At 51.2% G+C, this 25,159-nt stretch overlaps 2 protein-coding genes across 5 annotated transcripts; one reads left to right on the forward strand and one right to left on the reverse strand.

Moving 5' to 3' along the window:
• Nucleotides 1-1,803: 1,803 nt before the first annotated feature.
• Nucleotides 1,804-8,199, reverse strand: TMEM74B (transmembrane protein 74B). Of its 4 annotated transcripts, none has more exons than XM_032859005.1 (2): nt 7,688-8,199; nt 1,804-2,795 (listed from the first exon to the last, which is right to left on the reverse strand). In XM_032859005.1, the coding sequence occupies exons 1-2, from the start codon at nt 8,197-8,199 to the stop codon at nt 2,048-2,050; spliced, it is 1,260 nt and encodes a 419-aa protein (XP_032714896.1). In that variant the 3' UTR covers nt 1,804-2,047. The 4 variants fall into 4 exon arrangements, with proteins under 4 accessions (XP_032714896.1, XP_032714894.1, XP_032714893.1 ...); XM_032859003.1 differs by lacking the exon at nt 7,688-8,199 and adding an exon at nt 7,104-7,159; XM_032859002.1 differs by lacking the exon at nt 7,688-8,199 and adding an exon at nt 6,661-6,957.
• An 11,216-nt stretch (nt 8,200-19,415) lies between these two features.
• Nucleotides 19,416-23,219, forward strand: CUNH20orf202 (chromosome unknown C20orf202 homolog). Its single transcript, XM_032859422.1, has 3 exons — nt 19,416-19,423; nt 19,841-20,015; nt 22,986-23,219. The coding sequence occupies exons 1-3, from the start codon at nt 19,416-19,418 to the stop codon at nt 23,217-23,219; spliced, it is 417 nt and encodes a 138-aa protein (XP_032715313.1).
• The last annotated feature ends 1,940 nt before the right edge of the window (nt 23,220-25,159 follow it).

The raw sequence follows: 25,159 nt of genomic DNA on the forward strand, positions 1-25,159 counted from the left end.
ACATTTTCTAAAGGAGTTTCTGCATTAGGATGCAAAGCAGGCTTCTCTGGCTTGGAGAGAACCTGAGGTTCCCGGGATTCCATCTTCCAACACACTTAGCCTCTAAATACAATTCACTGCCTTTAAACTGATAGGCACTAATGGTCCCAGATGCATCCACTCAACAGGTTTGAGTGAAACAAGCCCTCCCCCCACACCCCCTGCTGCCGCCATGGTAATCCACATGGCTTGGACCATTATTTGTATTATCATCACTGTAGGGACTGGAAAGCCTCAGCCCATCATTTGGAATGTTCAGCTCAAACTAGTTTACCTAGAACAGCTCCCGCCGCTTTGTGCTTGCGCTCCTCCCCTATAGTGCAGGTAGGGGAAGCGATACATCAGGGAAGCCCTGACTTGGGCATCTTCTACCCACTTGAGGCTTTGTTCTTTTCAAACCACACCCCTTCAGCGCCAGGAAGGCAACCCAGCAGGCCACACTGAAGAGCCCTTGTCCCCTCCAGTCCTCCCCCGACCCTCTGCTCCTGGCAAAACCCGCCAGCAGGAGCAGATATCTGATCTGTCCTAGAAGCTGTGATGTTACATTGCCCAGATGTTCAGCTCGTCAGAGCGAAGGCTCAGGTTACAGCCAATCGGGGCTACTCTAGCCCACAGACCCCATTCCCACCCCACCCTCCCACTCCCAAGAGACAGTTAGGATCCAGGACCCACACGGCCAATGGAGACGGAACAGGACCTGTGTGGGGTCAGGGGACTCACAGAAATGACCCTTCAGAGTCTTCACACCAGGGGGGCCTAGAAGGCATGTACTCTCGAAGCCCCCTAGGGTTGTTCATACGGGGCGATGCCTCCCCCAGTCCTCAAGCACCTGGAGCTCCCTGTCCTGCCATGGCCCACTTCTTTCCTGGTCAGAGGAGTCTGGACAGAGCCTGCAAACATGCCACAGGAAAAACGGGACACAGAGTGGTCACTGGGAGCTTCTAAGCCACCAGAACATACCTGATTTCTCCTACATACATTGGGGCTCACTTTACTGCTAAAGGGGAGTAGGGAGGTTACAAATTTGGCATTAAAAAAATTTTTTTTTCTGCTACCAGAATAAGGTGAGGCATGGAAACATAATATTGAGAAGGGGGAGGTACTGGGAGCCCATATCATGTCCACGGAAATACAACAAAGCCCTCCTATCAGGGGGGTTGGTGAAAACTATGCACTTGACCTTGCTAGACGTGTGCTAAGATCTGGTCACTGTAGGTAATTCAATCCCAAGATCCAAATCAGGCTGTAGCCAATTTTGGACTTGAACCCTGCCTAACCAGGGGACTTGAGAGGCTCCCCTCTTAAGGATCATGCACAGGATCATGCGAGCTGCTGCATGTGTGACAGTGGTAGCCACTGAAGCCAGACCAGAAAATGTCACAAAGAATGGTGAGCAGCTGCCGAACACCCTCTTTCCTGTAGAGGTGGCCAGAGGCAGAGATCTACTGGGCTCCCATTCCTTGGGCAGAACTGGAGGGGCCCTGGGGATCACCAAGCCCAACCCTCTCACTTCACAGGTGGGGGACTGAGACCTGGAGAGAGGACAGTCACCTCGGTACTGATTTCTCCTCTCTTTGGTAAGCCACCTCCCAAGAGATGGTCAGGGCTAACAGGGGGTCCCTCCAAGGTCGCCCAACACCCACACTTGGCTGATGAGGACCACAGAGATTCCGAAATTCCCCAAGCCATGGGGAACAGGAGGGGCAGCCTTTCAGATGGCTCTCAATCCTTGGAAACACCAAGAAACCTCATCCTCCATGGGCAGTGGTTTCCAAACTTTTGTATTTTTAGCAACAGAAGCCATCCTCCAAATAATGCAAAACCTCAAGCTGCCGACAGATGGGGGGGGTGCTCTCCCACCTGCCACCTGGATCTGGCCCCAGGACTCCCCCTCCAGCACCCAAGGCCCCTCCTGCAGGGCCCTCTGTGGAGCTCAGTCTGCAACCCCAGGCTCTCAGGGGGCCTTGCAGCCCTGAAGCCAAAGCAGCCAGATAGGGTGGGCTCTTACTTAAGAGCCCTGGAGGGTGTGGCTGGTTTCTGAGACCTGGACAACCTCATTCTCCACCAGCACCTGGCCTCCTTCCCCATTGAGCTGTCTCATGCGCAGGTTAATGGAGCCATAGGTCTTCCGGGAGCCCCTGCCAGGGACGAAGGTGGGCCGGCGGTAGAGCTCCCCCTTGCACAGGGAGACCATCAGCAGCACTGACAAAAGCATGCCGCCCACAGTGAGCAGCCCCAGGCCCGCGATGATGCACTTGTCTAGGTGGGAGCCCAAGCGGGCATAGTACATCTCTAGTCGTTCCATCTCCCGCGCCGTCACTGTGTCAGGGTTGACGCGGGCCTCACGGGGGATGGCGTACGCTGTCACCACTAGGAGGATCCCACTCACCAGAAAAACCAGAGCAGAAACAAAGCCGTAATCCACTGGGCGGCTCACGGGCTCCAGGCCCGGCCCCTCTTCAGAACGCAGGGATAGATCGTCCCGCTGGGATCGCTGGGATCGGGGCCGTGAGGGGCCCCCTGCTGAGGGACTGGGGGATCTACCCAGTCTGGTGTCCCCTGGGTTCTGGAAATGGGTCTCGTGCTCCTCTGAGGAAAAGCAGACGTTCTCCACACCCTCCCTGGGCGCAGCCGCCGGGCCCAGAGGAGCTGGTCTCCTTGGGATCTGGGGGCCATTACGTAGTGTCTTCAGTTCCAGACCGGGGGGAGATGCCATTGGGAAGGTGGGCCCCCACTCATCCCTTGGCCCTTGGCAGCTAGAAGAGAAGAGAGAAAGGCAAATTTAACAAAACTCTACCAGGAGCCTGCTGGCGCCGGGCCTCAGGCTTGGTTGGGAGCGATGTTAGGATGGCCGGGCACAGTTCCCACCTGCAAGAGCCTGCCAGACAGACGTGGAGATGGGGACTCAGACAATGACAGAGTCATCCAATCCAGGCCAGGACCCTGCTTCATCACTGGCTGGCACATGGCTTTGGACAATCTACTTACCCTCTCTGGCCTCAGTTTCCCAGACTATTAAGTGATTGTAACACTACTCCTTCCTACTTAATGGGATCGGCGTAGCAACTGACATCATCCATTCAAAGGACTCAGAACAGTAGGTGCTCAGTAAGCTATCATTCACACAGTGAGTCTCAGGTTCAAATCCCAGCTTCACCACTCCAACTTGGACAAGTGATGTGACCCCTCCAGACTCAATGTTCTCATCTGTTAAATGGGAATAAGTGAAATGCCTCCCTGTGGCTTGATGTGGGGAGTTCATAAAATAATGTAAGGCCCCAGCCAGTTCAATTAATGAAACAAGTGTGACTATGGGTGAGGAGAGGGGCAGAGATGAGGACGATGGTGTGGGGACAAAGAGAAGAAAGGGAAGTTTCTAGAAGTTGATGGCATTTGAACTGGATCTCAGAGGATGAGTGGAAATCCCCCAGCTTGGGGGTATGGTGAAGGCATTCTAGAGAGCGGTGCCTCAGAGGGCAGCTGGCACCAGCCCTCAAAGGACTCTGGAGGCCAGACCAAGGAGCCAGGGAGCTGAGGTGTGGGCAGAGAGTGCTGACATCTGCCTAGGTTTCAGGAAGCTCTCTCAGGCTCCTTCCTACGTGGAAGACAGGACAGGAGAAGGGTGGAGATCAGGAGTCCTGGAAGGAATCTGCTGTGGTCGGGGGCGGCAGGGATGGTGGCTGAGAGGGTGAAGAGGAAGGAGCCCATTTGAGAGCCATAACTGAGGTCAAAGCCTAATGCCTTTATGGATGTAGAAGATGGCAGGGGCCTGGATGGGTATCACGGAAGGGAGCTGAGGGGGAGGGTAGGAAGGGGCAGTGTCCGCTCAAAGAGGAGACACCCCACCCAAGGATCCGAACACACACCCACACACACAGACTGCACATGTCCATTCCTGTCAGAGAATGCCAGCTTCAGCCAACGGACCATATTTGGCTGGCAGAAGTTTTGCTTTTTTGTTGTTTCTGGTCTGTTGTTTTTGAAGTAGTTGCCAATATATAAAAAGCAAAAGATTTTACATTTTAAACTTTGGATTCCTGGCTTCTCTCGTAAAATGGAAGACTGTGGCCCACGCAGGCTCTCATTCCCTCACAGCCGCCCTCCACTGGAGTGGACGGCGTCCTCCCTCAGGGACAGCCAGTGCTGCCCCAGCTCCCAGCTCTCACCTCAGGCCCCTTCCCCACCTTAGCCTTCCCTGCACACACAGACATCCTGGGGGCATACACGCCCAGGGCTCCAGGCACACAGACCCAAGTCCCGGTGCCCTACATACAGAGACCCCCAAGTACAGAGGGGCTCACATGCCGTGGTTAGTCTACACACACATACAAGTCAAGACGTTTCTCTGCATTCCCAAACCTGACTGTGCTCTCCTGTGCCCTGTGGTTCTATGTGTGTGCGTGCATGCGTGTGTGCATGCGTGTGTGTGTGAGTGAGAGAATATGAGCAAGTGAAGTGCAAATGAATGGAACGAATGAATGAATGAAACTCATGGAACCTCAGTGCAAGAAGGCACGTTTTTCAATCCTTCTGATCTTGCTTCCAACGTGGACTTTGCAGCAGACACCTCCTCTTAGCACAACCGGGCCTTTCATGTGAGTACAAAGCCTGTTTCCACTTACAACCCATTCCTAGCACCACGGCCTTCTTGCCTGAGTTCCAATTTAATAAACGTTTACCAAGCACCCGCCTGACAGTAGGCACTTCAGCTCAGGAGTCTCTCCTGTAACCTTTTACCAGCCCCACAAGCAGGAATTACTACCTCCACTTTACAAACCGGGGCAAGCTCCCCTGGCATGCCCCCGGGGGTCAGAAGTTCAACATGGTTTTCCTAAGAACTGTTACTTCTTACAAACCTGCAGACCTGCATTCTCTGCACCCATGGCATCATTCCACCCTCCCTCACTGGCTCTTCCAGCCCCCACCTGTAGACTCTACTTGGTCCCACCGTTTAAGGCCACAGTGAGCAGCTTGAGGGCAGGGATGTGTTGGAATCCTGTCCAGGTCCCAGCCCCCTGGCTTGGAACACAGCCAGCCCTCAGGAATGGCTTGGCAACTGGCCGCAGGGAAGACAATCCCTCCCCCACCCCAGGGAAGCAGGGTATCTACTCAGAGCCAGGCTCTGCCCAGGCTGTCCCCACTTTCCAGTAAAAGGAGAGGAGAGGTGTGGTGTGGTGTGGTGTGCCGGCTGGCTTTTTTCTTTTTTTCAGTCTTGGCAGCAAAATCATTTTCCTGAGTGCCACCACAAACAGGGAGGGGCGGTGACCATTCCACTAGGTGTCCAGATATGCCCCCCCTCCACCCAGATCTTCAGCACCCATCCTGATACCTCCGTATCCCAAGGAAACTAAGGGCACCCACATTCTGGGAGCAGGGCTTTCAGCTAGCAGGAACCTGAAACTTTTTCTCAGGATGCCAGAGTTAGGAAAAGGGCAGAGGAAAAAAGAGGCTCCCTGTCACCCGGAGTTGTGATGTCTCCCACACAGATTCAGAGATCCCCACCAGTCCCCACCAGTCATACATGGGAATGCCCAGTCAATTACCACCCCCCCCACACACAAGCAGAAACTGACAAAGATGCTGGTGTCCACTGCTCACCGCACACCCCTCCTCCCTCCAATGGTACCAGTAACACTCCAATCACTCCAATTTCATCTGCAGCCCAACAGAACCGAAAGACACACACCCCGGATATACATTCACACCCCCAAGGACCTTTTCTACAGGCAGCACCCAGAGACATGGGAAACCACGCAGTGCGACCCACAGATCCGCAGACCACACTGGGACTCACACCCGGGGAAGGGGTAGAGCTTGTTACGCACACACAGTTAACTACCTCCTCAAGACGGTACCCACCGAGCCCCTCCGGGAGCCCAGCACCCCACCCCCTCCCCGCACACGCACTAACACGCGGGGAGACAGACGCACAGCGGCCGTGGGTGAAGCTTCACAAAACCCAATCGATACACACACGCACGAGTTGTACACAAAGCCTCGGGGCGCGCACATACGCACACGCAGGTCCACGCTGTTATACCCAAAGTTCCACGCTGAAAACCCCCGCACCCCGGCTGCCAGACGCACGGCGCGCCAGTCTGCCGGCAGCTCACACCCCCTGCTCCTGCCCTTGACCACAAACGCAGCGGGGTTGGGCCAGGCCGGACCGGGCCGGGCGGCGCCAGTAGCAGAGCGGCCAGGCGGCCCGGGGAGGCCCGGCTCCTCGGGGACCCGCGTGCGCCCGGGTCCCCTCGCCGCGTGTCCTTCGGCCGGGCCGCGAGGTCAGGCTAGCTCTTCCCAGCCGGCCCTCCACGCCTGGGGCCCTCGGCCTCCTGCCGGCCCCAGCCGTTCCCGGTCCGCGTGCGTACCTGCGCCGGGCCTCCCTCCCCGTCTCCGCGCGCGGGAGACGCGGGCACCAGCGGCCCCGTGGGCCGGGGCAGGGGCGAGTCCTCCCCGGGCGCCCGCCCGCCTCCCCGCACCGGCGCCCGTCCGCCGGTGTCTCCGCTGCGTCGCAGCCCCGGCGCGCGCGGGCCCGGCCGCCACTGCCTCACCCTCCCCGGCTCCCGCCCCCTCCCCGGCCCGGCCCGACACGGCCCGGAGCCGCTACCAAGGCGCACGTACCTGCTCTCGCCGCGCGGGGCTCTACGGCGGCGGCCGCTGGGGGTTCCGGGGAAGGAGGGGCAGGGGCGGGGGCCCGGGAGCTCCGAGCGCCGCCGATCGAGCTCCGCCCGCGGCCGGCGAGGGCTCCGGGAGAGTTAGCGCGGGGAGGGACCGGGAGGCGGGTAGCAGGCTGGATGTCGGGCCCGCGGGGGATCGGGCTCCAGCCCCTCCCTGTCCCCCGAGGGCTTATCTGTTTCGCCTGCGCCCAGGCTCTGGGAATTGAAGCTTTGAGCCCGCGGGGCCGGGTGCAGGGGCGGGGCGCGGGGGTGGGTGCTGAGGGAGACCCCTCCCCCGCCGCCTGCCTCCCCCCCCGCCGCAACCCGGTTAAGCCGCCCCAGCGGTGCAAAGTCGCGACGCTCCCTCCTCCCGGACACTCTCCTACGCGCACAGCCCCCAGGTGAGACCTGGGTCCTCTCCCAGGTCCTGAGGTCGGGACAGTCTTCCCAGGCGCGTGCGGCTCCGTGGCTCAACGGCGCCACCTGAAGGCTGAAAGGAAGCTTCTGACGAACCCCCCTCCCTTTCCTTGCTCTTCTTTGTGGGACAGTGAGGTGCACAGTCCAAGGTGGGCGTTCTCTTGGGGAACTGCCCATGGCTACACACACCGTCGCCCTCCAAGGCCTAGCTGCAGTGCCTCCTCCCCTGGGAAGCCGCCTTCAGGCCCCTTCCGCTGCGCCGGTCCTTTGCCTGCACTATCGCTCTGATCTCTGAAAGTTATTTTCTCTGCGGGTCAGCCTCCCTCATCGGACTGGCCACTCCTGGAGCACAGGGCCCCTGTCTGATCCCCTAGAACCCGTATGCGTGGATGAAAGGTGGGTAGGCGCTAGCTATTTCTTTCCTCTACAGGGCCTAGATTAAGGTGGCATGAAGAGAGGGGCCCAGAGCACGAAAGTGAAGGTGACACTCCGCCTCTGAAGGCCCAGGACAAGCCCCGAGGGAAGTTCAGTCCGGAGAACATGGAGTTTCCACTAAGACTTGGAGGCCAGCTCACCTGCATGTCCTCAGAGAGGTCATCTCACCTCTGTGAGCCTCAGCGCTCACCTCTATCAGTGGGATCATGAAAATGCGGGCTCTGGGGGCTTTCAGAAGATCAGCCGCGTTCGGCCACTTGGAAGGAAAGGCAGAAGAGGATGTCCTGTCCTGACTCCTCAGCCACCTCATGGGAGAGCCTGACACGTCCTGCTCCAAAGGCCTGTGCAGTCCCTGCCAAGCAGGATGCCAGAGGCCTCCCTGGAGACTGGGGGCCTGAGCCTTTGAGGCCGGGGTGGTGGAGACCTGCGAGGGACCTCGGGAATGGGGAGGCTTCAGTCTCTCCCTGCCTTCGGAGGCCTGGCCTCCTGTTCCAGACTCTGCGGGGAAGCTAGGTGTGGGGCCAGACTCCCGCACGCCTCCCAGCACTGCCACAACCCTGGGTGGTCTCATCTGTGAAATGGACGGAGTAAGGGCTCTGCTGATTGGTTGAGACCTCAGCGTAAAGCGCCCCCAGGCCCCTCCCACAGTCATGCGCAGTCCTGCCTCAGAGCTTTTGCCTTTGCTGTTGCCTGTTCCCTGAACGTTCTACCTCCTGATAGCTCCAGAGCTCGCTCCCCCACTCCCTTCAAGTCCTTGGTCAGATGCCCCCGTCTCAGAGACACCCTCTCAGACCATCCTTTTAAAACCAGCACTGCCCCAGCATCCCTTACTCCTTAAGTCTGAATTTTTCTCCGTAGCATTGATCAACGCCTGCCAAGAGCTTATTTGTTTGTTTTTTTGTCACCCCCACTAAAAAGTAAGTACCAGGAGGCAGAAGCTTTGCCTGTTTCCCTCTCTCGTGTATCCCGGAGACTCGAAAAGAGGCCAACCCATAGAAAGCCCCTGATAAATACATATTAAATGAGGAATGAAGCAAGTGAGCCCATATTTCCTTAAAGTGCCTGTTATATACTGGTTAACTAGGGAAACTTCAGCCGTACCTTCAAGAAGCTAGTATTCTACTGGGAGGAAAGGGCGAGAAAATGTAACACCTCTTCCGTCATAAATGCCATAAAGCAAAAGCAGGCAGTGCTGTGCCGAGCCTGGGGCAGGGTGCCGACCTAGTCCCGGAGATGGGGATGGATCCCCTGCAGAAGCAAGGATTGGGCTGAGGTCCAAAGGATGAAGAGGGGCAGCCAGATAAAGAGGGCAGGAAAAAGAGGCCTGCCTAGCAGAGGGACTGGCATGTGCAAAGGTCCTGGGAGAGAAGTGGAACGGTGTGAGGCTTGGCAGAGGTGGTTGCGGAGGAGGAACATGGGAGGAGATAAGGATGGACTGTTGTCGGCAAGCCAGGTGGTTGCAGACCTCCTAGGCCACGGAGTTTGTTCTTACCCACAGAGCAGTGGGAACCACTGATGCTGGTAAGTAAAGGGTTAACAAAACCTCTTCTGCTTTTGCAGGAGAATTTGACCTTTGGTTAACTATCTAGCTCTGTTTCCTTGGAAACAGATAAACATGTGTCCACTATGTTACTAGGCAACATTGCTATGATAAAAATGACCCCTGAGGAAGAAGCTGGAATGAGACATGTGGTAATTGATTCAAACTGGAGACTCAGGGGCGCTTGGGTGGTTCAGATGGTTAAGTGGGTAAGCGTCTGACTTCAGCTCAGGTCTAGATCTCAGGGTCCAGTGATCTAGCCCTCCACTGGGCTCCCTGCTCAGCAAGGAGTCTGCTTGTCTCTCTCCCTCCCCTTCGGCTCCTCCCCCTGCTTGCGCTCTCTCTTTCTCTCTCAGAAATAAATAAATGAAATCTTAAAAAAAAAAAACCCAAAAAACCAACAACAACTGGAGCTATCAGTATGAACTCATCTTTAGCTTAATTTAGCTGCAGAAGATTACATACAGAAATATTCATGGCTTATGTGTGTGCACACAGGTTAGTTAGTATACACATGTACATTTCCTTCCTCTGTCAGCTCAGAGAGCCTAGACAATGATACTGCATCGCAGAGAGCACACGTGGTGCCCAAACTTGGTTTCTAATACCATCCACCAACACAAGGAACCAGGGAGAAACGGGCTGATTGTGGGACTGGAGCAGGACATATAGGAGATGAGCGTGGAACAAGTTAGAGTGCGGGAAGTGAGGCGGTCCTTCAGTACACACACAACACACACACATACTCACACATTGATGGGGGTGTTTTAGAGGGCATTGGGAGGGCATTGGGAGCATTCCAAAGCTAGACAATTTTGATCAAATAAATAATACTGGATTGTAGCCTAAAGTATGACAAATGAAAAAGAAGGGGGAGAAAAGATAAATCTTCCACACAGAATTCCAAATATGTAGATACTCCATTCCCAAGGAGGGGAAACATAACTTCCCAGTTCTTAAGGGTGGGCTGAGCATAGTGCCCTTCAGGGAGGACACTGTGAGGAGGGGGTAACTTTATAGGAGAGATACGTGACAAACCTGCCTACCTCAGCCACGTGATCAAGGTCAACATCAACAGTCAGTTTATGTTGATAGCATGTACCCTTGATATGCTATCCTGAGAATGGCACTTTACCTCTGAGGTCTTCCTCCCAAAACACACAACCCCCAGCCTAATTATGAGATAAACATCAGACAAATCCCAATTGAGGGACATTATGCAAAATGCCTGACCAGTTCTCAGGATGGTCAAGGTCATCAAAAACAGGGCAAGTCTGAAAAACTGTCACAGCCAAGAGGAGCCTGAAGGGACGTGACAACTAAATGTAGCGTGGTATCCCCAGTGGGATCCTGGACAGAAAAAGGACATTAGGTAAATACTAAGGAACTCTGAGTAAGTGTGGACTTTAGCTAATAATAATGTATCCAATTTGGTTCATTAATTGTAACAAATGTCCTGTACCAACCTAAGATGTTAATAATAGGGGAAACTGGGTCTAGGGGAACCCTGTACTATCTTCCCAATTTTTTCTATAAATCTAAAATTGTTCTATATAATTTTTTAAAAAACAAGGACCAAGAGATTGGTAACTACATCTGGACTAGAAGGAACAGTAAATACCTGGTGGAAAATCCTACTTTGGTCTTCCTGAACATGGTGACTCATGTAGCAAGGCAGGTCCACCTGCACCCACTGATGGGATCTCATTTCCTTGTACCCATGCTTTACTCTGCTGGCAGGCAGGAAGGACCCCAATGAGAGAAGCTCCTGTTGCTAGCACTCATTGAGTCCTCTGCTAGCAAGCTAAGGTTCCTGTCCTATAGCCTTCAGAGTAGGTCAACGCCAAGTGTGGCTTATGGTCATCTGTTGAGTGTATATGGTTGAACCCGAGGAGACCCCCTCATGCACACTGCAGTAGGTGATAAGCAGGGGGATGATATGATCAGATTTCCATTTTGCAAACATTCTCTCTTTGGCTGCTCCCAGGTGCAAAGGGGAAAAGAGCAAAAACAGAGACCATTGTGGAGGTTATTGTGGTTATGTTGGCGTGCCACAAGTCTTCAATCAGTTTCCTGCTTGTGTATCTATCTGGTGATGTCTGAGTCTGTGTGTGTGTGTGTGTGAGAGAGAGAGAGAGAGAGAGAGAGAGCACACTCTTCTAGAATATTAGAGCATCACTTAATCTAGAATTTTTCAAAGAGTAATGATGCATAATGTGATTTTAGGTGTTACATAGATACCGAGAAGCCTGGGTCACTGGTCCTGGTAACAGTCTCCCACCCTCTAGAGTATGTCTATATCTGTACCTATACACGCACCCCTATATGTATATATCTATTCATTTTAATGGCTAGGTATGTATTTTAATGTGTTTTAGAAAAATATATAACTAGCCCGTGAAACCAGAGATATTATGGATACTATTGCTAAGATTGAGAGAGAAAAAAATACGAGTGTCTATAAAATTGGGGCAACATAATCTGCTGGTTTCCTCTAATATTTACTCTCCCTTTCTCCCACTGGGGTGGAACCCTTGATCAGTACCTGGCACAGTGCCCTTTAAATAAGGATTCCATTTCCCAGCCTCCCTTGCAGTTAGGTGTGGCTAAGTGTAACCGCAAGCCATTAGACTGTTAGAGGAGGTGGTGTGTGGGCAAAATGTATTGAGTGTTCTTAAAGGAAGGGGACATGATTTCCTTCTCTTCTTTTGCTGTTCCAGCTGCCAGGATGCAGATCTGATGTCTGGAACTTGTGCAGTCATCTTGGCCCATGAGGTAGAAGCATGTATGGATGGAAGAGCAACAAAATTGAAGGAATCTGGATCCCAGATGACCAATGGGACTACCAGCTTAGGATAATTTTCCCATACTTTTATTTGTGAGAGAAATAAACTCCTATGTTCTATAAACTACTATTACTTGGGATTTTCTGTTACTCAGGGTCTGTTCCTATCTAACATGGTCAGTTTAAAGACAAATGTAAGTAAATCAAAGTAGAGGTGGGTAGGCAAAAACGGAGAAAGTGGTACAAGAGTGGCTGAAGTTTGAAAAATACAGATCCAGTCAGCCCCCCTGTGTTCCAAGTGAGAAAAGTCAGGAAACAGTGTGTCCAGGAGGGTGATATGAAAGAATAACCCAGGTAAGATTGAGGTCTTGCTGCATGAAGGAGAAGGAAGAAAAGACGAGTGTTCCTGGGAGAGGTAATAACACTTAAACAGAGATGAAGTGATAGTAGCGAATTACTTGTGTGTTTGACAAACCTTTATATAAACCTCCCCATATGCCAGACACTATTCTTTTTTAAAAAGATTTTATTTATGTATATTTATCTATTTATTTATGAGAGAGCAAGAGCAAGTGAGTGCACATGCAGGGGGAGCAGCAGGCAGAGGGAGCAGGCTCCCCGCCAAGCAGGGAGCCCAATGCAGGACCCGATCCCAAGACCCTGGGATCATAACCTGAGCCGAAGGAAGATGTTCAACTAACTAAACCACCCAGGCATCCCACCAGACACTATCCTAAGTGCTTTACAAATATTAGCCCACTTAATCACCTTAACAACCTTATCATACAGGTGCTATTCTCCTCATTTTAAGCTGAGGCAACTGGGCACAGAGAAGTTAATTACTTGCTCACAGTCAATATATCACAGACCTCAGACTCAAATCCAAACCTCAGGAGTGCCTGGGTGGCTCAGTTGGTTAAGTGTCCAACTCTTGGTTTTGGCTCAGGTCATGATCTCAGGGTCATGATCTTAAGGTCTTAAGATTAAGTTCTGTGTCAGGCTCAAGGCTCAGCACAGAATCTGCTTGAGATTCTCTTCTCTCTCCCTGTCTACCCTTCTTGCCCCTCCACTCCCACTCTGGAACGAGTGTGCACTCTCCTCCCATACATACGTACATACATACATACATAAATTCATTCATTCATTCTTTTAAAAAAAATCCAAACTTCAACTCGGTGCCCATAACCACTATGCTAGGTCCCATCATAATTTTCAAAGCACATGTAAAACTTCCAAGTTGTTGACATTATTCCCACTTTTTTGCATTTGGAAAATTTGAGTGCCAAAGAGTAAAGAGATTGATCTCTGGCCACACTGAAGATTAGTAGAAGTGCAAGCAGAACCAAGGGCTCTGACTTCCAGGTTGATTCAGGGACGTCAGACCTAAAGTTCCAGCGCTGATTGGCCACATGCCTAGTGTCCCCTACCCCATTCACTTTCATCTGTCTCTGGGCATCCTGCTGAGTGCTGGTGGTATTTATATATATATAGGGTCCCAACCTGCCCAGCTCATCTGGTTTTCCTGGCACTCTGATGCTCTTATGGAGTGCCTCTGATATCCCAATAACAGGGCATGGTTCGGGGATTAGAGAAAATGAATTGGTGGCCATGCATTCTTCAGGCCCTGGAGGGAGTGTCCACACCCCCACCCCCATGCACACACATCTTCAGCCAGCTCAGCCTCCATTTCCTTCCTCTCCACACAGTCTGTCAGAAGCTCCCAGCTTTGGAGAATGAAAAACCTGGATGCTATGATTTCTCCCTAACCTGGAGAGAGAAAGAAGGGGAATCAAGACTTACGTCCCCAGGCTTTGCAAAAGCAAGCACCTCTCCCTGGCAGCTCCAGGAGGACAGGGCCCTTGTCTCCTCTTATCCCCGTGCCTTCTTCCCAGGCCAGCCCAGGGTCAGTGCTCTGGAGACATGGGGTTCCCTGGATTTAAAGCACCCCCTGGGAGATGGTGGGTGCAGGAAGAAAGGAGGAGGCTTGCTGGAACATCTCCTGTGTGCCCCCTGTCCCCGTGTTGTACTTCACAGGGCTTGTCTCCCCTGTATCAATGACAGCTTTGTCACTTGGAGCTCATCCACTAGGGGAGGAACAGGAGCTCGGATCAGGCAGGCACCTCACCTCAGAGTCACACCCAAGGTCAGCTGGGTCCAGGATATTCTTCCCACTGCCCCTTTCTGCTTCACTGGAGTCTCCACCACCTCACTGGGGGCAGGGGCTATGCTCATCATGACCTAGGATGTAGGACTGTGTACTGGATACTGGCCGTGGGACAGGTGTGTGTAGGACACCTGCGTACCGTGGGGCTAGTGCACCGTGTAAAGGACACCTGCATACAGCACAGGTGGGCTCAGAAAGAGGTGCCTGGGACTCTTGTGTATGGGGCACATGAGGAGAAGGATGTGTTGTAGGTTTGGTTCCCCCCCAGAAGTAGACATGAGACAAGAATGTGAGGGCAAGTGGCTTTTCTGGAAGGTGGACCCGGAAAGCACAGTAGAGAAGTGGGAAAATGAGACTGAGAAGGGAAGGCCTCCCATACACTGCCGGTGCATCAATGGGCATGTGACTGCTATGGGCACCTGGGCCCCATCCTGAAGGATTCCTGAGAGCCGAGGGAAGGGAGGTATTCACCCACTGACCCCTGTTTGTCATTGGTGAGGGATGCTCCTGTGCCCCCAGCCTGTCCTCTGCATGGGTTGAGCATGTTTCCTAAGTAGAGAGTCAGATGTGTTTTGCAGGAGGAGGCCTGGACATATATGGCGAAGGTGGGTGTTGAGGGGCTATGGATGGGGGAGGGACATTGGCTCAGGACCTACAGGTACAGAGATACAGGGCAGGGAAGCAGACAAGTGATTGAATTACTGGCCTTGTAGGTCTGGGCTGAAGTGGGGGCTGCTAGAAGGAGATAAGCAGCCACAGAAGGAGAGGTGGTGTTGGGCCCTCCATGGTGGCTGGACTCCATCCTCAGCCCACACCCCCCAACCCCCGTTGGTGTGTTAGCATGTGCTTTCATGGTGGGATGGGAGACTGGGAGGGCTCAAGGCTCTCAGAACGCAGACACATCTCTCTGCTAACCTTCCATCTTGCTCATATTTTGAGAAGTGGGGGTGAGGGCAAAAGGTGCCCAGGGTACAAGGAGGGATAGCACCAAAGATGGAGTAGGACCCTAGACTAGGAGTCAGACATGGAGGTAAAATGAGATAACATCTCTGACCCCACTTGCTCCATCCATGTGCCTCAGGGCAGGTCACCTACCATTCTTGCCTCTTTGGTGAGCATCACAGACATCCTGTCTCTGCTATGGACTTTACAGAGCTGCTGTGAGGAACAGTTCAGGTCATGAACAAGAAAACATGTGAAAGAAAATAAAATATATGGGGAAGGGGGTGGATTATGGAAAGGGCCTGAGCGGGGGAAATCAAGGAGCCTGGCTTCTGCTGCTGGCTCTGCTGCTATATTTTTAGGAGCTGGAACCCTGTAGTAAAGACCCAAAACAATAGTGTTTTCAAAAAAACAGAACGTATTTCTCCTTCATGTTAATGTATACTTGGCGTGTGGCTTCACCAATCTCAGGAGACCCAGGTTCCTTCCATCTTGTTGCTCTGCCTTCTTACCACTTATGGTCCAAGATGGCTGCCCCACCTCCAGCCCTTCAGTCTACATTCCAATCAAGAGGAGGAGGACAAGGGGAGGGGGCGGGAACCCTCCTCCTTCCTTTTAAAGGCACAACCCAGAAATTGCACACCTCACTTCCATTCATATCCCATTGGCCAGGACTTAATTGCATGGCCACACCTACTTGCGAGGGAGCCTGCAAGTGTCGTCTTTTGCCATGTGTGAAAGGGAGAAGGGATATTGAAGGACACCTGCAATTTTTACCATAGTTGCTGACTTGTGGGGGCAATATACATGTCCAGTGGAGCCATAGTTTCCTTGTTTGCAAATTCATTCATAATATAATACAATATAATATTGTATTGTGTATTATATTATATGTATCATATAATATATTTTGGCATATATATTATATAATATGATCTATAAAGTATATTATATATTATATATAATGTGTATTATATATCAAATATCAAGTATATATTATATAATCAATTACATAATATATATCAATTATATATTTGCATATATGTGCCATGCTTGTAGTGTGAAGAATGATTTTTGAACCACTTGATTGCTAATGGATCCTCTCACTAGCTGGACCACTGGCCCCAGAGGTCTGGTGTGAGGTCTGTCTTGCTCACCACTAGGGACCTGCAGCATCCAGGACAGAGGCTAGGACACGGAAGCCATATTATTAGCGGCCCATGGATGATGAATGGGTGACCATTCTGGCTTTTGTATTTGGTGAGGACATTTTTCCTCACTCAAGGGTTTAAGGTTTTCCCTTTACAGGCCTCGTGGCTCCAGCACCCTTTGTCCCTGTGTGTCAACCCTTGCTGAGCCTGTGAAGTAAACTGTGCTGTGAGCCAGGATCTTGAGAGTGGGATTAAAAATCAATGAAAGTGCATCAAAACAAGTTAACCACAAGAAATGGCTTTCCAGGGCAATTGGACATCAGTGCTAGAGGCCAAGGACAGAGTGTCGGACTCTAACTGCCAAGAGGTCTTATCAACACCACTACTGTGTCAGGCAGAGAACCCACTGGGCCCAGCTCGAGACCTTCCATACCCTCCACTCCTGGGAGACATGGAGCAAGACCGTCCCAGTCAGGGACAAGTCAGGGAGAACAGGTTCGTGTTCCAGCCCTGCTGCTCACCTGCTGGGTGGATCCTAGGAAAATCCACGATGTTTTGAGCCTCAGTCCCCTCCTCTGTTAAAGAGGTTAATAGTAGGATCTACCTATTATCAACTATCAAACATGGAAAACAAGGGTACCTACCTCATGGGCAGAAGCTCACAGCACCCTTAGCATCTCCATAATTTTTTCACAGTGTGCCAAGCTCAAAGAAATACCAGAGGCTTGTTTATTAAGCAGCTAGGTTCAAACAACTTAATTAATAGTAGTTCGGCCAGTAACTGGCAGATGTCATTGTATCTCCCTCAGAACTGTAAAATATCTTGCAGCATCTCTGAGTTTTCTGCAGTGTCTCAGGGTGCTGGGGCACATGGTTTGGGAACTGCAGCCATACGGTTTTGAGGACGAAACAGAGTTATGCATGTCAGGGGCTTAGCCTGATGCCTGGTCTAGAATAGATCAAAAAATGCTGGTGGTCCTAAATCATCCTTCAGCTGTCATTCTGAAATGACCATCTCTCTTGTTCTTTCTCTGTCTCCCAGCAATGCTGTAGCAATTTTTTTTCTGCCTCGGGCTCCTGTCATCTCCTTGTTTCTGCTTGCCACCTTCCCCCTGGGCCCCTCCATGCCCATGGCCCCTCCTCACCTACCTTCCTTCCTGGTCTAGAATTGGGGCTTCCACTTCTCCACTCCTCCCTGACTCCACATGCTTGGCAGGATCTCTTTGCGGGTGGAGTGTGGGTCCCTGCCCCTTCACTTTGGGCTGCACCACATGATTCTCGTTGTCCGGTGGTACACACCAAAGCAACAGTGTGGCATCTTGAGTCTAGGCCTTAAGTGTTGCATGATTCCCTCTGCTCTCTTATCCTTTGTCACTGCCAAGAGAAAAGCATGCTCAGTGATTCCAGGGGGAGCAGAGGCCCATGGAGCAGGCTCAGAGCTGCTGATCTGCAGACCATCTCAGTCAAGAGCGAAAAGAAGTAATTGCTGTTTGAATGTATGGAGTTTTGGAGAGCTTTGTCACACCGTGTTCTGTGACAGTCTGACCTCCCCATCTGTTGGCAAATTCCCCTTCTCTGAGAGGAGATCTGATTGAGTCATTTGGTCACCACCCAGGACACAGGTTCTTTCACACTGTTTCATACCCACAAACTGTCCTGTCAGATGGTTGCCTCAGGCTGGGATACCCACCTCTGACCCAGACAATTGTCCTATAATTACAGGGTCATGTGACACACAGCCTGGCGACTTGACTGCAAGAAATGGTTTCTGGCCTCTCTGGTTAGGAGGCATATGAAGGTGGCAGATGAGAGTTTCTCGGACCCTCTCTGGTTCTAAAGAGTGACCTTGGAACCAGGAGAAATTGTACACAAAATTTTCTCTGCATGTGGCAGAATCCATCTCAGGCTGTAAACCCCCAGGGGCCCAAGAAATGTGACATTTCTTACAACTCAGTTTGGTAACTATTTTGAGTCTCATCCTACCTAAGATGGAAAGGATGAGGCCCAAGTTCACATAGAAAGGTTGGTAGAGTTGGGGTTAGATCCCAGGTGTCCTGGCTTCCTGTAGGGACCCCTTTTCCTGCTTGGTGGATCACAGGCTCGCCAAGAGCCCCAGCTCCTGCCTCCAAGCTGGTGGCTGTGCCTCCTCACTCCACTGAGTGCTTGCTGGGGAGAATTCTGTACAGCACTTTCCTCCCACCGAGTACCAGTCTGCCTCCCTAGGTCCTGTACCCACTGCCCTAGCTCTGGGACTACTCTAAAGGTACGCTCTTTTTTTCTTTAATTTATAAACATTTGCTTTCATTTTTACTTCTGTGAATTCTGTTTAGTTCTTTTTTGAATCTGCCTTTTTTTAGTAGTCTTTTCTTTTCTGTTTTTTAATTCCTTCTTTTATGAACTAAATTCTTCCCAAAACACTTTGTTGTTATCTTCATCTGAAGTTGTTGGGAAAAGAGGGACCTAACCCTGCTGTTGATGTTGTCTGCTGACTCTCACTTATGGTACATGATTCCCTTGTAATTCTGAATTCTGAATGCCTCTGTAGACAAGCTTTGTCTCTGGACCACTTGTGCAGCCTAGGTTGAGGGTAGGTCCCTCCAAAATGGGTTGAGTTGGTTTTGCTGGTCCCCTCAGCTCTCTGTCTCGGATTACCGTGTTAATTCTTAGTTTGGGGTTCCTAGCTCATGTAGATAGAATAAATTATTTTAAACCCTATGTGGGAATAGATCCTATTTATTTCCATCATAATATTAATTTGATTATTGTTTGTTTCCATCCACTCCAATGTCCTCCAGGAAAGCGGGACCTGTGTCTGTCCATTTGGGGCCATATCAGTGCCTGGAGCAGAACTTGGCACATAATACTCTATAAGGGTTTATTGAAAGAGACAACTAAAAAAATACCCATTTCATAGTATGTTGTGAAGAATAAATGGTGTGTCCATCGGCCTGTGTTTGCCCAATTAAAAATGAGGTTTTATGGTCTCATGAAGCAGGCAGATGCTCTTGATTCTGTGACTCAGTTGTTCTAATGTCTCTGCAGGTTTTTTTGGCCTTTGTCTTAGGGTTGCAAGATGATTACTGTAGCTCCAGGCATCATGTCCACATTCCAGGCTGAGGGAAGGAGAAGGAAGTTAGAGTTTAGGAAGAACTTCAATCACATTTTTCCTTTTCTCAGGAAGGTGGGTTTCCCTAGAAGTCTAACAGCAAATTTCTGCTTTGATCTCCTTGTCTAGAAATAGGTCGCAAGGACACCCCAGAAACTAGGGGACCTGGAAAGTGACTCTATGGTGAGGTGAGGAAGGAGTGAGGGGATTAGGGACACAGATGCAGTATCTGCCCCAAAAGGGGTCCTGTATATGTAAAGCACTGGGAGAAAACTAAGCCTTCAGAAAGGGACACCTATTCTTATAATTGTTAATTCACAATTAATATTTATATTATTACTATTAATTTTATTATTAATATACTAACTTTATTATTAATATTATCACTGAAAGCTTTACAATCACTATGATCCTGTTGGCATCAGACTTGGGACTCTGGAACCACTGGGCACTGAGGTGCCCATACCCCAATGGTCTCCCTCCCTCCCTCCTTATTCTGTTCAAAGCACTGAAGCCCTTTAAAAAAAAAAAAAAACACCAAAAAAAAAAAAACCCACATTTTTCCACCGTAAGCCACATCCTGCTCTCATTAACTCTATCCTCAGTGACTTAGCCAGACCCTGCTCCCTCCCGGAAGCAGGTAGGAGACCGTATAAATCAAAGGTCCCTTGGGCCCATCAGCAGGTCAACATCAACAGTTCCTCCAAGGACACTGAGATGAAAACAGAAGAGCCAACCGCAAGTCTTGGGCAGACCTTGGAGTGGCTGAGAAAGGAACTGGTGAGGCTTTGCATTTCTTTTTACCTGATCACTCCACCCCATATCTTCCCAGGTTCCTTGGGACCCTCCCTTTTCAGACCCCCCGGCTGGGACAGAGGCTGCAGCGAGGGTGTAGGTCCTGCGGCCCCCACCCTGCCACCCTGGGGATACCAACCATAAGGCACACAATGGCTGTCTCGGGGGCTGGGATAAGTAGGTTGTGGCCTACATAGGAGGCGGCTCTGGGTGCAGTGGCGGCCAGACTGGCCTTGGAATCACACTATGTCCTGGGAGTGCACCCAGCTCTGCTACTGTGTGGCCTCTGCCACTGGCCTTACCTCTGTGAGCCTCAGTTTCCTTACCATACAATGGGGATGACAACAGGACCAACACTGCAGGCATTATTTTACTAGTATGGGAAGGAGGCAGGTGTAATTCACTTCGTGTCAGCTTGGCTATCCCCACCATTGCCCAGGACGACATGGAGCACACCCACTGTCCTAGCCCAGACCCTCTAGAAAGCAGAAGCCCACACAAGGATTGGGGTACTAGTGATTTATTTGGAGGGGCAGCCCAGACAGTGAGAGGGGAGGAAACAGGGAGTGGCAGCAAAGGGTGGTGCCATGTGAGGCCACGTACCATGCCACTAAGCAGGCCACCACTTTGCAAGGGGCCTCAAGAGGCCCGGCGCTCTTTCAGCAGCTGGTTTTCCTGGCCAGAGGCTTCTCTGCAGGGATGGAAGGGGAGCTGCACCTGGGGAGAGGGAAGAAGAGGAACTCTGCCTGCCCAGATCACTCCTGTCTCCTGTTCCCTGTGGTAGAGACCCACCCCATAGGCCTCAACTTTCCTGAATTTCTGGGTTATTTTACTTGGTCCCTTGGGGACTGCTGAAGAAGCCCAGCTTTATGCTTCTCTTTGTGCCATTTTCTCCAAGTCCAAAAATAGAGGGATGCCCCCCAAAGTGCATGGGGATAGCAGCCAAAAGAGAGAAAGAAGTGGTTCAGTGAACCTCAAAAAACACCCAGGGTTTGGATCCCAATAGGCCAGCCTCTCAGGGGAGAGACCCATGGGATTATCCAAAGACAACCTTTCTCGGTTGCCAGGTGACCCAGCTGGGACCCAGTCCTATCCTCACCCTAGTGGGTAGGGCTGACCCAGTAGGGCTTCTCATGGCACCAGGGGACTCCCGCAGCAGGAGGGACAGCTTCTCACAGGAGTCTCCCTCATGCTCCCCTAAACAATGGGCTCCCACGCTGAGTCTGCTTGGTGCCTGAACCCAAAGGGCCAATATCCACCTGATAAGTTCTCCCTCTCTTTCACCATGTGAAGAGGGAAAAGAAGGCAGGGCTGGGGGAAGCCCACATAGGGCATAGACTCCCAGGCTCAAGCATCTCCCTCCACATGATGCCAAGAGATGGGAGTCTTGAGTTTCCACTTACAGATGCCAGCTTGTACACTGCCCAGGCGAGCCCGTTTTGTCCTTGATCACATGGGATTTACCTGACTCCATAAGGGCACCTAAGCCCAGCCAAGAGGCTCCATTTGACTGACAGGGAAGGATCAATATTGGGCAGTGACTTCATGCAGGAGAAGGGACAAATCGGTAACACTGAACTACCATGGACCAAAGTCTGATGCTCTCCCCTCCCTTATAAGATGGGGATCATGGAAGCCCCAAAGACCTGGTGGGATCTAAAAGAGGGGAGAGAACTGCCACCATCTTGTGACAAGACAAACCAGTCTGATGGACTCAGTGGCACTCATTCAGAGGCAGGAAAGAACTTTCAGTACAGAACTTGAGCAAACTGAGCCCAGAGCTCTCTCGCCCCATGAGATAGGACATTGCCCTCCTGGGGAAGCCAGTTTGCTCAGGATTCACGGCCCTCAACTCCAAGGGCATGGAGTCTCCCACCTCCATTACCACTGCTTCCCTGCTGGGTGCATTCTTGCGAGCCTGGGCCCAGAGCTGGCACTAAAGGTTGAAAGATAAAAATGTGTGGGAGGAAAACCCTAAAAGTGAGAAAACACAGACTTAATGTTTTCCCAAGAATTTGGGAAGGGGTGGCCCTGCTACCACACTCATTGCAGCCTGGGGAGCCCCCAGCATTCTCGGGAGGTGGTTCTCCCTCCTTCCATCTACTCTGTTGGACGGCCGACTTCTGCTGGCATGTAGGAAATGGCCTTTATCTTCACACCTGTGAAGTAATTAGTTTGCCATGAAAACAAAATGCTATTCTAGTGGGAAAATAATGTTAATAACTACCTCTGGAAAGACAGACAGACAGAAGGGACGCTGTTCCCAGAGGCGCCCCTGGGAAGCAGACTGAGTTGCTGGAGGGGGTGGGATGAGGTGGGGGAAACTTCCCCACAGGCCCTTTTGTAGCTTCTCAATTTTGGATCATGTGTGAGAATTACTTAGTTGGAAACGGAAAGTTTTAACGTCATATTATGTGACCAGTGTAGAACGAAGGACACATTTTTAGTGTTTACTTAATGCACTTAAAAAGAACAATGGTAAACTCTTTAGGATAGAAAACTGCTGGATTCTCTTATCTGCTTCTGCATGCCATCAGATACCACATTACACATCATGTGGCTTCTGGAAAATTCCACTGTAGGCTCGTAAAAGGATAAAAGGGCAGATAATATCTTAGTATTGTAATGAAAGTCACAGAGCACAGAGCAGGATACAGGGCTCAATCCCATGACCCTGAGATCATGACCTGAGCCCAAATCAAGAGTTCCGAGGCCCAAACTACTGAGCCACCCAGGCGCCTGGAGCATCTCATATTTTAAAACATAGACTGGCTCATTCAGTCCTCCTAAGAGCTTTGAAAGGTAAGTAGTTTGCTTTCCACTTTGCAGATAAAGAAACTGAAGCTTGGGTGGACGCCCCTTCTGTGAGGCTGTGGGTCTGTCTCCAATGAAACAGTGATGGGAATAAGCTTTCTGGGAAACACCCAGCCCCCTCACACTGATTCTCTCTCCTAGGCAGAGATGCAAGTTCAAGACCAGAGACTCCTGCTCACACTGAGGCATCTTCACAGTGTCCTGGAGGAGCTGCGCACTGAGAGTGCCCACTGGGAGGACTCCAGGTCCAGTGGAGGGACGTCCCCCGTCAGAGCTCGAGCAGGCTCTGAAACCAGGGGCCGTCCTCCCATCTCTACCAAGAGGCTCGCCCAGCTCCTCCAAGGGGCGGACAGCAGACGAAGCTCCCTCCCTTAACTGGCCGGGCCTGACCCCCCTGCTTGAACCTTCCCACCACTTGTCCAAACTTTGTGATGTTGCTGGGGGGAGAGCACTGCAGTGGGAGTCAGGGAGCCAGGGCTCTGGGTTCTTCTCTGCCGTCATCCACGGTGTATCCCTAAACCTGTCACTCAACTCTTCTGTAGCTCCTCCGGGTTTTTGGTGAGTCACAAATAAGGTATCAGATGTTGACTTGCTTCTCAAACACTGGCCTCTGGCCAGCACCAGGACAGCGATCCCCTCAAGGTGATCATTAGAACAAAGAAAGAACTCAGTGTGTGCCCAGGATGTTTCCTGTTACTATGGTGAAAACCAGACTCCGCCCCATCATAGTGACTCCGCAATTGTTTTCTGTCTTCCCAGGAGGCCTCCCCTTTCCTCTGTCTGAAAGCCACAGACCCCATTACCAATCTGACCCTACCGATGGGCATGTGACCAGGCCTGGCCAATAATAACTCGCGATCATTCTAACAACTTGATTGGCCCAACCGGGGACCATGTGACTCAACAGAGCCAATCACAGCCCTTCTCTGGGATCCTTTTCTGTGATCCCTCTCTGGATGTTCTTGCCACCGGAGTTGCAAGGGCCACATGCACCTGCCGGGTGAAGACCTGAGCTCAGTAGCAAGGAAAGAGAGGTGGAGGGAGGGTCATGGAGAGCTGGGCAGAGAGGAAGGTGCTGGTTTCGGGCCCTAGTTCTGTTACTTCTGCATTCTTTCCAGTGACAGAAACCTGTAAGTCCCACGACTGCCGTCCTCCGCCACACACACATTAGGTTTTGCTTAAGCCGATTTGAGGAGGGTTGCCCTCCTGTGCAACTGAAAGGATCGGGAGGAACACAATCCAGATGTTCAAAGATGCAAAGAGAAATGCTGAAGAAAAGGGCATTTTGCTCACTCAGGGTTGACAGCAACAGCTCTGCGACCACAGACCCAGTCTGTTCTCAGTTGTGTGGGTTGCTGGCCTCATCACTTTGACAGACTCTATCTGCCTAAAAGAGACTTTAAGTAGGACAGCTGAAAATTTTAAAAGCCTCATGTTAAGATGGTCCAGTTATTGGTAGGACTTTTGTTTTTGGAAAATCCACTTGCATGTTGTTAGAATATCATTTTTATGGCTTTGAAAAAGTAAACCCATTTATACAGAGGCAAAGAGGGGGGAAGAGTGTTATATGTACAGTGTTTATAGTCAGATTAACCTGGGATTTTAATACAATATTTGATAATGTAAAAAATATTTGTCCATCAATAGCTGAGTGGGTAGACAGAATGTAGTATATACATGAAATGGAATGTCGGTCCTTGAAAAGGAAGGAAATTCTGGCATGTGCTACAACATGGGTGACCCTTGAAGACATGATGCTAAGTGCCAGGAGCCAGTCACAGAAGGACATTGTATGATTCCATTTATATGAGGCACCTGGAGTAGTCAAATCCATAGAAACAGAGTAGAAGGGGGGTGGCCAGGAGCTCAGGGAGGGGACAATGGGGAGTTAGTGTCTAAAGGTAACATTGACCTTATGCTACGTTTTCTCACAGCTAAAAATAAATACTTAAAAAAAAATACCTGTTCTGTGATGCTGGGACTGAGACCCCAAAAACCACATTTCTGTGTTAACCAGCTGCTCTGGGTTAGACTTTGTGAGTCTTTGCCAACAAGCAGGGTGAGGCTGGAGGGACACCGCAGGGCTAGAGCAGAGAGAAAGAACTTGCTCCTTCATCTCAGTTCTTGGCAGCTGCCGTGGGTTCCAGGTCCTGGAAGCACCAGCCAGGAGGGCTTCTTCTCACAGCAGCTCTTTCCTTCTCAAGGTTCTAGGTCCCAGCCCCGAAGGGCCCTTATCCCAAAGCCAGAGACACCAGCTCCAGATGGCCTGAGCCTCCATCCTTAAAGCCTGGTTCCTGCCACATCTGGACCTTCTT

This window comes from Lontra canadensis, unplaced genomic scaffold (genome assembly GCF_010015895.1).
Source record: "Lontra canadensis isolate GAN:19392208 unplaced genomic scaffold, GSC_riverotter_1.0 scaffold16, whole genome shotgun sequence".
NCBI lineage: Eukaryota > Metazoa > Chordata > Mammalia > Carnivora > Mustelidae > Lontra > Lontra canadensis.